This window comes from Rhinopithecus bieti, unplaced genomic scaffold (assembly GCF_001698545.2).
Source record: "Rhinopithecus bieti isolate Rb0 unplaced genomic scaffold, ASM169854v2 scaffold_70608, whole genome shotgun sequence".
NCBI classification, from domain to species: domain Eukaryota; kingdom Metazoa; phylum Chordata; class Mammalia; order Primates; family Cercopithecidae; genus Rhinopithecus; species Rhinopithecus bieti.
The window spans coordinates 418044-434716 of record NW_016826280.1 but is presented as its reverse complement, the minus strand read 5'-3'; the positions used below and the strand labels follow the sequence as shown (position 1 = coordinate 434716).

The window sequence follows — 16673 nt, the reverse complement described above, 5'->3', positions numbered from 1 at the left end:
CCCCAAAGCCATGGTATGTAGCCTGGGAACACTGAGAAGCAGTCACCAGGCATGGTCTTGTGGCCATTTGGAGAAATAGGAGCTTCTGGATCAGCCTACATGAATAGGTTATATTGCCACACAAGATCCTTTAAAAAAAAATCTTAGCCAGTCACAGCAGCTACTGTGGCCTTATAAACAAGTATAGCACTAGGCTGTAATAGACAAAGGTCCAGGTAAACAAGGGTCACTTAGAACTTACTAGGTGCTTCAAATCCAACAAGTTTTGGGTCTCCCAAAAGTGTTTCTTGTTCAAAGAAGTCTTGTCCACCTTTATCTTTCTACAGTTCAATAATCCTTCCCAGGAGACAGATACCCTCAAGATGAACATCTGACTCAGGGTTGGGTGAGAGTTATTACTGTCTTATCTGTGGTTCACTTAGTAGGTTTCATCCCTCAGTCCTAGTATTAACAGTAACTAGGTGACCTAGGAGCTAAAGTGAAGCAGTCCCCCAGGGAATGGTCACTAAGAACACGTAAGAAACAGTGTCCGGTATCTGGAAAATAGCTTCACAAGCTGGGACCAAGGTTAAAACTGCTGAGGACAACGGTAACACCCCACTGATCATAAGACCAAATGTCAGGTCCAATGTGTTAACAGAAAAAAATATGGAAGGGGGAAGATTAATCCCTCACTGCACACATTCATAGAAGAGAGGGAGTATCTACCTCCTAGAAGGGAAGCATATAGGAGAATATTTGCTGCCTCTTCCCCCTCACCCTTCCTCCCCAACAGAAGCAGGGGTGAGGAGGGATTTATTCAAAAGTCCTCAGAGGGGCCGGGCATGGTAGCTCATGCATGTAATCCTAGTGCTTTGGAAGGCCAAGGCAGAAGGTCACTTGAGGCCAGGAGTTTGAGACCAGCCTGGGCAACATAGTGAGACCTTGTCTGCATAAAAAAATTTAAAAATTAGCTAGGCATAATGGTGCATTCCTACAGTCCCTGCTACTCAAAAGGCTGAGGCAGGAAGATCACTTGAGCCTAGGAGTTTGAGGGTGCAGAGAGCTATGATCATGCCACAGCACTCTAGCCTGGGCAACAGAGTGAAACTCTGTCTCTTAAAACAAAAGTCCTGAGAGGATGAAGAAAATTGTCATGCAGCTCTCAGCCACTCCTGGTGCCCCTCCCTTCTGGGCAGCCTGTCTTTGGGACACATGCATCTTTTCTGCCATAAGATGTGCTGCCTGCCCTACAGGGGAAGCCTGTGGTTGTCCAGGTCGGCTTGGGACTCGCATGGGATAGCTTGGTAGTGAAGCACCAACAAACCCATTTGGCAACATATCTGAGGCTCTCTCTCTGATAAGCTTTTTTTACATTTTGATCTCCGTCAGACTTTTATAGCTTATTTAATTTCCTTGAAACTTGTAAGAAGAGATGAGTGTTCAACTGGTTCTGCTGCCTAAACTCCAAGCTTAGCAAATGAAAATGAGTATCAGTCCTGGTTTTGCTCAATGCAGGTCCTAACTATCTATACAGGGGCATGTGATCAATACAGCCTTTCCTTAGTTACATTTTGGTTCAGCAAGAGGAGAGCTCCCTCTTGTGGTTTCAGATACATTGGTTTGCATAGAGTTCCCAATTGCCTAGAACCATGGTCGCTTAAAAACAAGAGGCTGGGACCCACACCACCATCCAGCCTAACCCCTGCCTTCAGACACGGCTCTTCCTGGCCACTCTTCAGAGCCAGCCTACTCACCCAGTTCATAAAGGCCCAGAGAGAAGGTCATCCTAGGATTAACAACTCTCTTAAACCCACCTCTCGGAAATTACTGCCAAGTCTGGGCGGTCCTGGCAGCCAAGGTGAGGACATGGAAGAAAATGCAGGCAGGCTGGGGGCAGGGAAAGAAAGAAAGAAAGACTTCTTCCAGAAATCTAACAATCCCTTTTCAGCTTCTCCCTGTGGCTCAAGGTGGATCCCTCAGATTTCCTAAAAATCATAGAAAGTGACAATTACAGAGGTCACCAGGCAGGTTTCCTAGACTAAGATTTTAACACGCCCAGCTGTGATTAGTTTGACTCCTTTAGTTTTTAAGAGTGTTCAGTGCACTGTTTTCTTCTCCCCTGCAAACAGTTTGAAAGAGAATGAATTAAGCCTGGGTCTAAATTCAAGCTCCACCACCAACTCTGAAACTTCTGTCAAGTAACTCGGTCCAGGTCCAATACTCCTATCATAAAACTAGGGATAATCCCTACTCAAAGGTGGCAGTGAAGGTAAAATAATAAAATACACATGCAAGTGCTTGGAACACAGATGCCCAATACAATGTCTGTTGTTGAAATGAACTCAGTTATAAATGTAAAATCTCATTTACGGACCTCCGGCCATAGGACCCTCTGTTAATGGGGCTTCGGAAGAGGATAGAAGTAGAGGATAGAAGCTTATGGAACTCTCAGCAAAGAAGGATGACAAGGAACAAGGCTTCAATTGGGGCACATAAAGAAGACAGCCTGAGAGGCAACCATGCCCTCAACAGGCAAGTGTGCTCCTTGGACGTTATGTCCAGCCCACCCATTAAATTGACTAGATATACTGGAAAACTGCAAACACAGGATGGTTTTAGTCTAAACTGCACCTAACCAGAAACTCTATGGTGGGGGGAGAACTCCAAACAGAACACATTCCAAAACCAAACTGACATGATTTTTAGATGACTCAGTACCCTGTGGCTATAATGTCTTCTACAGATAATAAAGAATGAGCTACCTGGTGTACTGCTGTCTGGTGGGTCCTTAGTCACGTAAACCCGTCTCCAGCTTTGCCCACAGTTACAGTTCATGGCTCTGCACTTAAGAAACACACATCAAGCACTTACCAGAGAATATAACACATCCTCAATCCCTTATCCAAACCCTTTGAGTCAGATGTGTTTCAGAATTCTGAAATTTTTAGATTTAGTTCCTTAGAATACCTAAGGGGTATATATTATATATTATTAAGAACCCAGGAAAATCTAGAGTCACACTCTATAATAAAAAAAATTTATTCAGCAAAACTTATGAATATTCACATAAGTGGATCAATAAAGCTATAAATTCAGTCAATTCAGGCCATGTTTTGCTTCCAAATAAGCTTTGTATCCAAACTCCAAAAGAAGAAAAAACAGTTTTCAGTGTCTTTTAGATTTCAGAAATATAGACAACGAATTGAGAAGACATAGAAAAATACTGTGTTCCCCTATCTATTAAAAGTATAATGGAATGCTGCCACTGATGGTAGTCTATCATATCCCCTAAGGATATCGAAATGAAAATGGGGCCTACCAACCACTGGAAAACTCAAGGGGAATTTAGGAAGAAAGCACATGTGGAATCAAAGAAATGGCAAAACTAGACGATGCAATGAAAAGAAATACCAGCACATCAAGGGTGCCACAGGTATAGGAAGCAATGAGGTCAAAGATAGAAGCTTCCGAGAAGAGCATCCTCAAGAAGACAATGAATTCATGCTAGTAAACAGCCTGATTAAGAAGCATAGGCCAGGCACGGTGGCTCACACCTCTAATCCCAGGAGGCCAAGGCGAGAGGATCGCTTGAGCCCAGGAGTTTTAAGACCAGCCTGGACAAGATGGTGAGACCCCATCCCTACAAAAAATTTAAAAATTAGCTGGGCATGGTGTTGTATGCCTGTGGCTCTAGCTACACAGGAGGCTGAGGTAAGAGGATCACTGGAGCCCAGGAAGTCGAGGCTGCAGTGAGTGGTGTTCACAGCACTGCACTCCAGCATGGGTGATAGAGCGAGGCCCTGTCTCAAAAAAAAAAAAAAAAAAAAAGCTGGCTGATCTGAGCTACAGCTAAAGGCATATGCTTCTTTTGTCAACCAAAAAAAAAAAAAGGCAATTAGGAACTTAAGGGGAAAATGCTGTATAAAGTAAATTACAACATTCCTGATGCTCAGTAACTCACAGATACTGCCTCCACTTGGGTGCCAGAAACACAGGGGCAAATCTTTGGCCAATTGTAGGAAAACAAAGCATTTTGTGATCCATCACTGTGGTAGTCTTATCTCCAACTCTGCCTTTGGTCCCCACTTTTTTCCCTCTTTTGCTTCATTTTCCCACCATTATTGCTTCATATGTTATTTATAAGACATCTTTGTTCCTTTTGGAAGTGTTTTCTCTTGGAAGAGGGTAATACTTCAGAGCAATGAATAAACAGACTGTCACAGAATCATGCATATCTGAGGTCAGGAATCTCTCCTGACGGGTAAGAGAACTGAGGCCCACAGAAGGAGTGGCTGTCTGAAGGTCACACAGAGGTCCACTGGAGGGCTGGGAGAAGAACCAGGTATCCCAAATGGTTTAATGAAATGGCCAAGCCCCTGGTGAGCTGGTGCACTACAAAAGACTGGGCAGGGTATGCTCAGGTGAGATCTCTAGCAAGGAGCCCATGCTGCTTTCTCTCAAAGACAAGGCAAAGTGAGGGTCTGCCTTACACAGAGGCAATGGGGAAGGAAAGCATCTCCTTTCCTCTTCCTAACCAACTTCCACCCATATTAGCTGTCTTTGGAAAGATAAACTAAGTAGTCACTACAAACTTTGATCTAGCTGTGTGACCTTGGCTTCTTTCAGTCTCAGTTTCATTTGTAAAGCAGGGATAATACCTATTGTAATAAAAGTTAAACTATGTAAAGTGTCCAACCAACTTATGGCACACAGTGGACACTCAAAAGTTACTTCCCTTCTCCCCACCTTTAGGTTTTCCATAGAAAAACTTACATTTTTTGACCTATCGTAGAGTTTTCTTGAAAGAGCAAATCAACATCTACATCAAAGTTGCAAGTGGTGATACACCAAGTCATTCCTCCTACTACCTGCAAGACATAAAGAAAATATTTGTTTTCTCTTTTTAGTTTGGGGAGAATGAAAGAAGTGAAAGGTAGGTGAATTATAAATAGCTCTAACAGACTCAGTAAACATACAAAATTATGTATCTTGAGAGAGAGAATGTGTCCTCCTTACCCCATCAACTATAATTAATCTAAAATGGCACCGTTACAGAAAACTTTCTGCAGTGACAGAAATATTCGGTTATCTGCAAGGACTAGTACGGTAGCTACTAGCCACATATGGCTGCTGAGTAGTTGAAATGTGGCTGGCATGACTGAGGAGCTGACTTTTATTACTAAATGAACATACTGTACATAGACCCTCTTTATAGTCAAAAGGACAGACATTCATTCTGTGTTTTATAGACCAGACACATGGGCAGCAAGGCTGACATTTTGTTTCCATACATCTTACTTTTCTTATCTACCTGAGATGATTATCTACCTACTTTTCCCTTAAGAATTCTCTGAGATGCAAATGAGAATAAGACTAAAAACCCATTGTGAAACAAAATCCTTTTCAGACACAGTCTGATATTAGAAAAAAACAACGGTAAATCTTACCCCTGGCTGTTTTAGACATGTATGAGTTGCCCAATAAAAATGCAGATTCCAGGACCCAAGCCCAGACCTAGCTAACCAGAATTTCCATGAGTGAATCATGGGTTCTGTATTATAAAATAACCCAGAGTGATTCTGCTATGCACAGCCGGGACTGTGACCCCATGGAGCACTCAGCACTGTCTTCCACAGCCTGCCCTGTGTGATTTGAATGCGTCCTTTCTGTGCACAGTCCACTGTGGCACTTTTCTGCATCATGCCATTTATTCTGTGCATGTTGATTTACTTGTCTCACATCCCTACTCTACAGAAATTGGGCTCTTTGAGAACCGTGCCTTTGTTTTTTCTTTGTGTCCTCAACACCTATTACTATGATCTGTGCATCATCATTCAAGGTTCTGCTGAATTAAAAGGTTTCTTCACATAGTGATCGCTCTCTCGTCCTAAATCAGAGCATTTACCATCCACAGAATATCTGACAACTGTCTGTGAGCACACTGACTTGGGATAGCTCATTATTAACTCTGATTATTTTATTTTCCATAAGTCTGATAATCCCCACACGAACTTTAAATTCCTTGAAAGAAGGAACTATTAATTTTGCTTCTCTGCATTTCCTAAAGCTTTGTGCACAGAAAAGGAACTGATGTATTCACTGATGCATCATTTCTGTCTTTGAAAAGAGGTTTGAACACTTCCATAATGAACCTGAATTAGGAAGAAATGGAAACACAGACGTGGAGGAAGTTAAAACATCATCTCTTCCTCCTTTCTTTGCCATGATTAACCATGTCATTCTGACAAAAGATAGTCTAATGGTTAGAAAGATTTCCCCTTACCTTGTCAAAGGGAGACAAGCCTTTAATTCTTGCCCTGAAATACCCAGCTGCAACCAAGAGCTCCAGAATTTCAGTCAACTTGACATTTTGTTCTTCATCTTCTCTTGTTTCCACCTAAAACAAAAGGTAAACGTGTGGCTGGTAAAAGCTATCCTGAATAAAGGAACACTAGGTATATCCCCTGATGCCACAATCTCATTGCCAAGGAGCAGATTACATTGGCTACATCACTGCAATAGATTCTCTGAAAATTCAGCAAGTGTCACACAGAAGCATGTGGACAGTGTTGCCGGAGTCACAAATGGGCCCCAGTCCTCAATGGGCTGTTAATCTTCATAGCTGAGGGAGACACATGCCCAGGTAGTATACACTACTCATCACATGCTGAAGGAATCCAGGGAAAAGGAAGGTTAGAGCACAATACTTCCTTTTTCTCTAACCCATGGCTTACTCTGACAGTCTTCTCAAATAGATTATGACTCCTTACACACAGGAACAAGGTTTTATGGTGTTTTCTAAAAAAAAACTTTACACTTAGGACTCAGGGCCGGCGTGGTGGCTCACACCTGTAATCCCAGTATTTTGGGAGGCTGAGGCGGGTGGATCACTTGAGGTCAGGAGTTCGAGACCAGCCTGGCCAACATGGTAAATAATGCCATCTCTACTGAAAATACAAAACTTAGCCAGGTTTGATAGCCCATGCCTGCAGTCCCGGCTACTCAGGAGGCTGAGGCACAAGAATCGCTTGAACCTAAGAGTCAGAGGTTGCAGTGAGCCAAGATCACAGCACCGCACTCCAGCCTGGGCTACAAAGCAAGACCCTGTCTCAAAAACTTTATACTTCACCGGGCACAGTGGCTAATGCTTCTAATCCCACCAATTTAGGAGGCCAAGAGGGGGCCTATCACTTGAGGTCAGGAGTTTGAGACCAGCTGGCCAACATGGCAAAACCCCACCTCTACTAAAAATATAAAAAATTAGCTGAGCATGGTAGTGCACACCTGTAACTCCAGCTACTCGGGAGGCTGAGGCACGAGAATCACTTGAACCCAGGAGGCGTGGGTTGCAGTAAGGCAAGACTGTGCCATTGTACTCCAGCTTTGGCAAGAGAGCAAGACTCTGTCTCCAAAAAACCAACCAACCAACCAAAAAAACGTTATACTCATCCGGAAATTACTGACAAGAGGCATAGAAACGAAGAAGGGAATTCAAACATGTATCCCTCCCTGTTTTTGAACTTGAAAACAAATATATGAAAGGCTTCCAACCGAGATATATTAAAGAGTGATTATTGCCACATAATAGGATTGCCTTAAAAACAATAAATTCATCTAATATATGTATATCAGTATTTTGTATTTGTTTTTTGTTTTGGTTTTTTGTTTTTTGAGACAGAGTCTCGCTCTTTCCCCCCGGTTGGAGTGCAGTGGCGTGATCTCGGCTCACCGCACTCAGTTCCAGGAGGGAACCTCCACCTCCTGGGTTCAAGCGATTCTCCTGCCTCAGCCTCCTGAGTAGCTGGAACTACAGACATGTGCCATCACGCCCGGCTAATTTTTTTTTCTTTTTTTTGTATTTTTAGTAGAGATGAGGTTTCACCGTGTTAGCCAGGACAGTCTCGATCTTCTGACCTCATGATCAGCCCGCCTCGGCCTCCCAAAGTGCTGGGATTATAGGCATGAGCCATCGCACCTGGCCCTATATCAGTACTTTGATTGAAAATTTTTAATTTATATCCTCCTTTTACCCCAGATCTTTATCTAATACTGAAATCCATCTAAATATTCTAATACTCCTTGATCTATTTATTATCCTCTCTTCTATTGCTGCAGAAAATTAAAAATCATCTCTCTATATAAAACACCAATAAGATACCCTGGTTCACATGCTCATACTCATCTGAGTCCTCCCTTACCCAACAATGCCTGTTAAGTCTTCCTTTACTATGCATCTCACATTTATCTTCCCTTCCCTTTTATTCATACTTCATTCCAGGACTCCTACAAATGCTTCTTCACCTTTCTTCCTTTGTTTTGTTCACCCCTTCCTAAATCACAGCTTTCATGTTATCCCTCTTTAGCTCACCCTCCCAGGCCTTATCAACAATGCACCACACACACTGCCTATAAGATAAACTCCAGATGTCTGGTTTCACATTCAGATCTTTGGCCACCAATCTATCTTTTCAGGTTCATCCTTTACCCCGAAAACAATCAAGACATGGCCATGGCTACGATATTCTCTAACCATTGAGAAATCACTTTCAAATTCCAGCTCCCATTCAACGCCATCCCTCACAAGTCTATCCTGAAATGGCCACTCTCTTCTGCATTTCTATTTTACTTATAGTCTATGCTGTACATATAACTAAGTATCAACATCTTCTAAGTGAGATATCTAGTGTTATGTACATGCTTGTGTTTCCAACTGGACTACTGATTGGTTAAGGAGAGGAGTATATATTATATACTTGGGTTTACTACTCTGTACCAAAACAGCATTAAGCTCAAAGGACACACTTATTAAATAAAGAATGATCTACTAACGCTTACATAAAGTAAATGAACCTAAACTAGTCATGCATTAATAAAATGTTTCGGTGATCACATCCCTGACAATGGACACAAGTTTATTTTAATGTGTAAACTGCCAGGAAAGGGAGTATACATATTAAAATACAGTTAATACAGAATTATTAAAGTGACTGATCATCCCCTGCAATAGAGTAGGAATGTGTGGGGGAGGCGACATCACTGAGCTACATCCGTCTCTGAAATGACCCTGGTCCAGTCCATTAAGGATCCTGAAGATCAGCATTCACTAGTTCCTAGTGGACATAAAAATTTTAAGTAATATAAATTATTCACACCTTCTCTCCCCTTCTGCAAAAAATCTGGGATGGCTGAGAAACATCTACAAGTGAAAACACTCTAAGAGAAGAGAAGCTAAATAGTAGTTGTAGTTCAAGAAGACAGAGCAGAAAAAGAAAATGAGATAATATAAGTACTTTCTTAAAATTTCTGGGGTGTAAAATAGGAACACTTCATTTGTTCAATCATTTATTGTGAAAACACTTACAAGAAGAGGACAAAAAAATAAAAAACAAACAAACAAATAGGATCATCACTGCCTCAACACCTATCTAATGGGCACCCACTGGCCACCCCACTACAGATGCAGGGCCCATGCTTCCATCCACTCACCCCTAGAATGGAGAAGTTTACTTTTGCAATATAATTTGTGAAGTAATTGTGGCACAAGACACTAAATGGGAATGTATGACTCCAAATTCACTTAGCAGATTAACACTGAAATGAAATGGAAAAGAGCCATTGCCTGATCCACAGGGAATGAAAGACCCTCTCTTGAAGCAATAAAAATCCACCAGGCTGGTTAACACATCCAGTTGTTAAAACTAAATTTCTGACAAAGATGAACAACAATGAGCTCTTACACCAAGCCCAATAAATTTTCAACTTCCGTCCCCTATAGTTGTTGTAAGCTGGAAGGCAGGGCCCAGTCTAGCTTTCTTTGTAAAGGGTTAAAAAGAATGAATTTGAGCCGGGCAGTGGCTCACATCTGTAATCCCAGCTACTGGGGAGGCTGAGGCACAAGAATTGCTTGAACCTGGGAGACAGAGGTTGCAATGAACTGAGCTCACGCCATTGCACTCCAGCCTCAGTGACAGAGTGAGGCTCTGTCTCAGAAAAAAGAAAAAACGAATTTAATGAATTAACTGGTCTAGTGACAGCCTAATAACACAGACTATCCATATTTATATTTACTAGCTTCTGAACTGTATGATAATAATTTGATTATATTCACCCTGACCTCTTAATTGCCCGGAACTGTGTCAGGGTCTTGGAAAACAATGATGAATCAAACCTGGCCTCCTAGCAGTCAGTGAAAGTTTAAACAAAGGACGCACAGCGGCAGGTTGCTTTTTATTTATTTATTTATTTTTCCCTAGAAAGACCTCCACTGATAGTACTGCGGAACACTGGGCTGGAGGGATTTAAAGTAGAACGTGGGAGGCTACATAGGAGTCAACGACAAAAGGCCAGGCAAAAACTTGATGAGAGTCTACAATAAAGAAGTGGCAAAAAAGAAAACTTCAAATGTCACAGTACAAATCCTATTGTTCACTATCCTGGGTCCCATCAAAGCAACGTGCATGTAAGGTTTTAGCTAATACAGGGGTTTTGACAACATTATGCTTGTTAGGTTTACTTAAAACAACGAAATGGACTTGCATTCTGGGAGCACACACTGACAGACAAATCTGTCCTTTCATCACTATATTCCCAGCTTCTGGACACAGAACACAGCGATCCCTCAATTAGTGGACACTTGTGATAAGAAAGAATTGAGGATTTGGGAGGAGTACAGAGGAGGAAGATTGGTCACAGGCATGTAAGAGTGAAGGGACTAGACTCACCAGGTCAAGCAAACAGTCACTCTGCCCAATGCCTGCTCCAGAACCTTAGGAAAAAGGCAGCGGTGCGGCGTGGATTCCATTTCTCTCCAGAATCCAGTAAACTAGACTAGCCTTTGAGTAAAATCAACCGAAAGGGACGACAGATGCAAACTACCTATGAGATGCTAAGTGATATTTGCAGCCAAAAGAAAATGAATACACTTTCCCTGTGTTCCCCGCAAGCGTGGAAATCCGGAAACCACTCCTGACCCTCTCCCTAGCACTAAGTGAGTACTTAACAAACACCTCTGGAAAAGAACCCCGCCCTCTTCTGGAGAAGCTGCAATGTTTCCGCCCAGAGCTCGGTCCCCCGCCACACAGCACCCCAGGAGTGCGTCCCACTCTGAACGCCCAGGCGCGATGACCCAGCGGGACACCTCCCTGGTGCGCGCAAGTCTCCCAAACTTCCTCTCGCCGCCCCGGTCCGGGTCAATTCAAGGAGGGTAGCATTCCCTCCCGACAGCAAGGCGGGTGGCGCTGGCCGCCGGGACCCTGCGGGGTGGTGGTAGGCGTCCCAAGGTCACCGCCCTTCGCACCACCCGAGCTCGGACCGCCTCGGAGAGCGGTCTCGTGACTCCAGCGCCCAGCAGCCTCGGCCCTCGGGGCTAGCCCTGCAGCTCGTGGTTGGGGAGCCTGTCTCGGACAGGGGGAAAGGTGGGAGCCCAGGGTCCCCCGGCGCTTGGGGCTGCGTCAGGGAAGGTGTCGGGCTGGGAAGGCCACCTCCGCCCCAAGAGACCCGGGAGCAGCTTAAGTTTGTCCCTACCCGCCCGCTGCTCCCTGCCCATGCAGGGACACCCGCTCCCCGCCTCCAAGAAGAGGGTCGGCGCTTCCCCGAAGTGGATACACCTGAGGAAGGGGGCGGGGCGCCCCTAACGTACCCAGGGCCCGCTCAGCCAGCCGCCTCGCGGCTTGGCCCTCTCTTAGCAGGAACCCCGACGTGTCAGGGAAGGAGGAGGCGTTCTTACCTCCGGGAGACCCTGGCCCTCCGGCCCCTTGGGCAACCCCATGATCCGACCGGGCTGTCGTAAGGCGAGAGCGAAGCCCGCCAAGCGTCCGGAGGAAGCTGTCCCTGTCGCGGAGCTGCTACCGGGGTAAGTGCAAAGCGGAAACTTCCTCCGCCGCCGCCGCTGCCGCCGCCGCCGCCGCCGGCCGGGAGCGCCGCAGCCGGACAGAGCATGCGCGCTGGGGGCCGGAGCGCGGCGCCACTGCGCCTGCGCCACAACAGCCCGGGGAGCAGTGGGCTGGGCTGCGGGTTCTGGGGTTGTGCTGGATCTTCGCGCCGATTCTCTGAAGTTTTCTCCCAGGCGCTGCTTGAGAGGTGCTCCTCCTGCATCTTGAGGACATTTTGCATTTCGGCTCCCTTCGCTTCTCGCTGGCATCGGATGCCCCAAGTGGGTCCTGTCTCCTCCGTGAATCAGACTTCGGAAACTCCCTAGCTACAGGGTCAGAGTCCAAGTACAGATGAACTTGAGGATTCTGAATGCACGCCCAGCTCTAGCCCTTAGAAACTCACGCTTGGACAGACTTCTCCATATACAGTCCAGGAACGGACCCCTTGAGAAGGAATTCTTCATGCCGGCTGTCCTCTCCAGCGTCCTGGCCAGTGGCATCGCGTTCCCAGGAAACCTCGCTTTAGATATTGCCCACCACCCCGCCCCATTCACGGTTTCTGGGTCTTCCTGGAGGAATGACATCTCAGAGACAGCGGACTCCTGTGTTCACGTCATTTTAGCCGCCGCGTCCCTTATTTGGTGTACCCCTTGTCGGTCCCGGAGGATGGCAACTAGACAAAAGGTCACAGGCCCCCACACCCGCTCCATAACGGCTTCTTGGCTTTTTGTTTCTTTCAAGCGGTGAGGAAAGAGATGACTTCCGTGAAAACTTTTGCTGTAGAAGAGATCCTTCCCTCTGTGTATGTGTGTGGGATCGGAAGTGTCAGACACTTAGCTCCTTGAGATCAAAAAGGTTTTGTGTTTGCTTTCCTCCCTTCTTTGCATCCCTAGCATGTTTAAAAGAGTAGGCAGGCGCGGTGACACATGCGTGTAATCCCAGTACTTTGGCGGTCGAGGCAGGAGGATCACTTGAACCCAGGAATTGGAGACCAACCTGGGCAACATAGTGAGACCTCCGTCTCTACAAAAAAATAAGAAAATTAGCCCGGTACCAGTGGTCCCAGCTAGCCGGTAGGCTGAGGTGGGAGAATTGCTTGAGCCAGGAAGGTTGAGGTTGCAATGAGCTATGATAACACCACTGCACTCTAGCCTGGGTGACAGAGCAAGACCCTGTCTAAAAATTATATATATGTATGTGTGTATATATACATGTGTATATATATGTATATGTGTGTGTATATATATGCAGTGATGTTTTCTATTTTATTTTAATTTTATTTTATTTTTGCACCTTTTGTACTCCTCCTGGAGTTTATCCTGATAGCCAGCGGTTTGTCTGGATCCAGAGCTCACAAGTAGTTGGAAGTGCCCTAAGGACGCCATTTTGTTCTTAAATATAACTAGCAAATATTACTCAAAACTGTGCACCATCCCCAACCCCTGGTCCCCAATAATTTGAATAATGTGAATATGCAAGTTAAGGTATTGAGATGGGAACCCTCCTGTGTGGTATATCTTGCTCTTATGCTTTGTAAAGCCAATAAACCTCAATTTCTACTCTCATAACTTCCCAAATGTGTTGTTTTTGTAGTTTCAAAACCGTCCTTCACTGAAATGGTATAGGTTGTTGGGGCATGGAGAGTGACAATCATTTGTGGCCACTGTTGAGTGACCAGACAGGTACTGATGCCTAGGAACAGGTAGTAAGATCTCATATAGCAGGCAAGCCTAAACAGCTGTATATAATAGCAGCCTGGAGACTAGGGCCTGGAGAATAACAGGACTCAGGCCACACCCTGAGTTTCCTGTTATAATACTTCTGCAATGTTTTAAATAAGGACGAGTAGCTAATTTCCTCAGTAAAAAACTGTCCTTCCCAAGCGTGGTGGCTCATGCCTGTAATCCCAGCACTTTGAAAGGCCCAGGCGGGCGGATCACCTGAGGTTGGGAGTTGGAGACCAGCCTGACCAACATGGAGAAATGCTGTCTCTACAAAAACACAAAATTAGCCGGGCGTGGTGGCGCATGCCTGTAATCCCAGCTACTCGGGAGGCTGAGGCAAGAGAATCACTTGAACCTGGGAGGCAGAGGTTGCAGTGAGCTGAGATTGTACCACTGCACTCCAGCCTGGGCAACAAGAGCGAAACTCCGTCTCAAAAAAAAGAAAGAAAAGACACTGTCCTATGTTGTTACAATAGGTATAGGGTGACAGTAACAGAGTTGAGGGGCATGGGGCATGCTTAAAAAAAAAAAAAAATCTCAGCAAAACAGCCATGATATCAGTCAAGAAAGTTTGAACAGGGCTAGGTGGCACCTGCTTGTTGCCCCAGCAACTTGGGAGGCTGAGGCAGGAAAATTGCTTGAGCTCAAGAGTTCTGGGCTTTAGTAAGCTATGCCAATCAGATATCTGCACTAAGTCTGGCATCAGTACAGTGACCTCCAGGGAACCAGGTTGCCTAAGGAGTGGTGAACTGGCCCAGGTCAGAAACAGAGCAGGTTAAAACTTCTGTGCTGATCAGTAGTGGGATCACAACCGTGAATAGCCACTGCACTTCAGCCTGGGCAATATGGAAAGACACTGTCTCTTAAGAAAAAAGAAAAGAAAGTTTGAGTAGCCCATATTTGAGGACAGGAACTCTTCACAGTCTTGAAGACCTTTAACAGCCAATGCAGAGAAGGAGGCTTGTGAGGAATCTCTCAGATAAATCCATCTCTCTCCCTTTCCCTTCACTCCAGGTACCCTCACAGCTTGTGTCTCCCTAGTGTGATACCTGAGGACTAGAAATCAGTCATTCTGTCTCTCTTCTGTACACCGAGTACAGAGTCGTGTGATGTTCTTCTAATTGCAAGATTCTTTGGAGCCTCACAAATACTTTCCAGTTCCTGGGTAAAGAGGTACCACAGTGATATAGTTTGGATATTTGCCCCACCCAGATCTCATGTCAAAATGTAATCCCCAGTGTTGGAGGTGGGGCCTGGTGAGAGGTGATTGGATCATTGGGGTGGATTTCTCATGAATGGTTTAGCACCAACCCCTTGGTGCTGTCTTCATGATAGTGAGTCACTCATCATGAGATCTGGCTGTTTAAAAGTGTGGCACCTTACCCTCTCTCTCTAGCTCCTGCTTTCACCATGTGACGTGCCTGCTCTCCTTTCACCTTCCACCATGAGTGTTTAAGCTTCCTAAAGCCTCCCCAGAGGCCAGCCAGATGCTGGTGCCATGCTTTCTGTAAAGTCTGTAGAACTGCAAGTTAATTAAACCTCTTCTTTATAAATTACCCAGTCTCAGGTATTTCTTTATAGCAATGTGAGAATGGCCTAATACACATAGTAAAGAGCTTCCTGTTAGGCTTAGCTTTGTTCTGGAGGAAGTCTTCTATAAAGCCTCAATTATTCTGTCTCCAGGCTTCTCTCATTCCTTCTACATGTAGTGCAACAATCGGTGTTCAGTAAAGTAGAGTGACACAGCTAGGTCACACAGCACAATAGAGGGAGTGCTGGGACCAAAGCCCCAAATTTCTCATTCCCCATGTTCTTTTGCTTATCCATCCAACCATCCATCCATCCATCCATCCATCCATCCATCCATCCATCCAACAAATATTGCTGAGTTTCTTCTACGTCAGTAGCTCTCAAACTTGGCTGCACATTGGAATCACCTGGATTCCACCCTTAGCAATTCTGATTTAATTGGGTTAGGGAGAGGCATGAATATTGAATTTTTTGCCTTGGAACATATTGTTTTATATACAACACAGTAGTGAATAGTGACTTCACTATGGGTTTGTTGCTTTATAGATCACAGTGGTATACAAAATTCAAAATCCATAAACAAAGAGCTCTTAGGTTAAATGAGTTCTTCCTAAAAAGTCTTAATGGCATGCTGGTCTATTCTTAGGCAGTACAATTGTATAATGCTCCATCCTATATTTAGCATTTCACATTTCTACAGTAAAATAATGGAGGCACAGGCAGTGCAAGCAGAGTTAAACCCCTTCTACTTCTGGACTGAAGGTTAGAAAAACACAGCATGTGCACACACACACTTGGATGAGTTCTTCCAATACATTTTTCCCCCCAAAATGAGAGTTTTATCAAAGATTTTCAATAACTTTCATAGTTTGTACAACCACACTCTATTAGCTACATTAAAAAGGATTCAGCAAGGGCCCAACTACACAGTAGTAAATAAACATGCTTGAGAATATCTGCTACATTCTCTATCTCCTGGAGAAAAATAATCTTTCCATTTGTCAGTAAAGTTAATAACTAAACAACTCTTTCCTGTGGTGGGGGGTGGGTAATGGGAACTGTCAAACCTTCACAGGTGATTCCAATGAGCAGTCAATTTAAGAAGAGTTTCTCTGTGTCAGAAACTGTTCCTGGTGCTGGAGATACTGCAGTCAACACACCAAACAAGATAATTATGGACAGAAATTAAACACATAATTAATAAGAGAACATCAGGTAGAAATAGGTGCTATTAAAGGGGGGAAAGCCAGTGTAGTTTGGGTGTGGTGGCTCACACTTGTAATCCCAGCAGTTTGGGAGGCTGAGGCAGGCAGATTGCTTGAGCCCAGGAGTTCGAGACCAGCCTGGGAAACATGGCAAAAACCTGTCTCTACAATTAAACAAACAAACAACAATGACAACAACAACAACCACAACAAACAGTGTAATGCAGTAAAGAATAGCTAGAGTCAGAGTCACTTTTAGATGAAGGGGCCAGGATTAGGCTTTGCAGTGCCATTTGAGAGGAGACCTAAATCCCAGAAGAGTGCCATAGAATGATCTCAGGGGAAAGCATTGCTGGCAGAAG

General features: G+C 44.6%; 1 protein-coding gene and 1 long non-coding RNA gene across 4 annotated transcripts in view; one reads left to right on the top strand and one right to left on the bottom strand.

The window, feature by feature from the left end:
• Positions 1–11921, bottom strand: part of CCDC93 (CCC complex scaffolding subunit CCDC93) — a 94295-nt gene extending 82374 nt beyond the window's left edge. For all 3 annotated transcript variants that reach the window (XM_017863369.1, XM_017863371.1, XM_017863372.1), the window contains exons 1-3: positions 11708–11921; positions 6266–6379; positions 4756–4850 (exon numbers count right to left, since the gene is read on the bottom strand). In XM_017863369.1, the coding sequence (XP_017718858.1) occupies positions 4756–4850; positions 6266–6379; positions 11708–11749 (251 nt within the window). In that variant the 5' untranslated portion in view covers positions 11750–11921. The remainder of the gene's footprint in view (positions 1–4755; positions 4851–6265; positions 6380–11707) is intronic.
• LOC108522919 (uncharacterized) lies at positions 11744–13415 on the top strand. Its single transcript, XR_001883642.1, has 2 exons — positions 11744–11833; positions 12047–13415. It is a non-coding gene; the product is annotated as an uncharacterized LOC108522919 (long non-coding RNA).
• The last annotated feature ends 3258 nt before the right edge of the window (positions 13416–16673 follow it).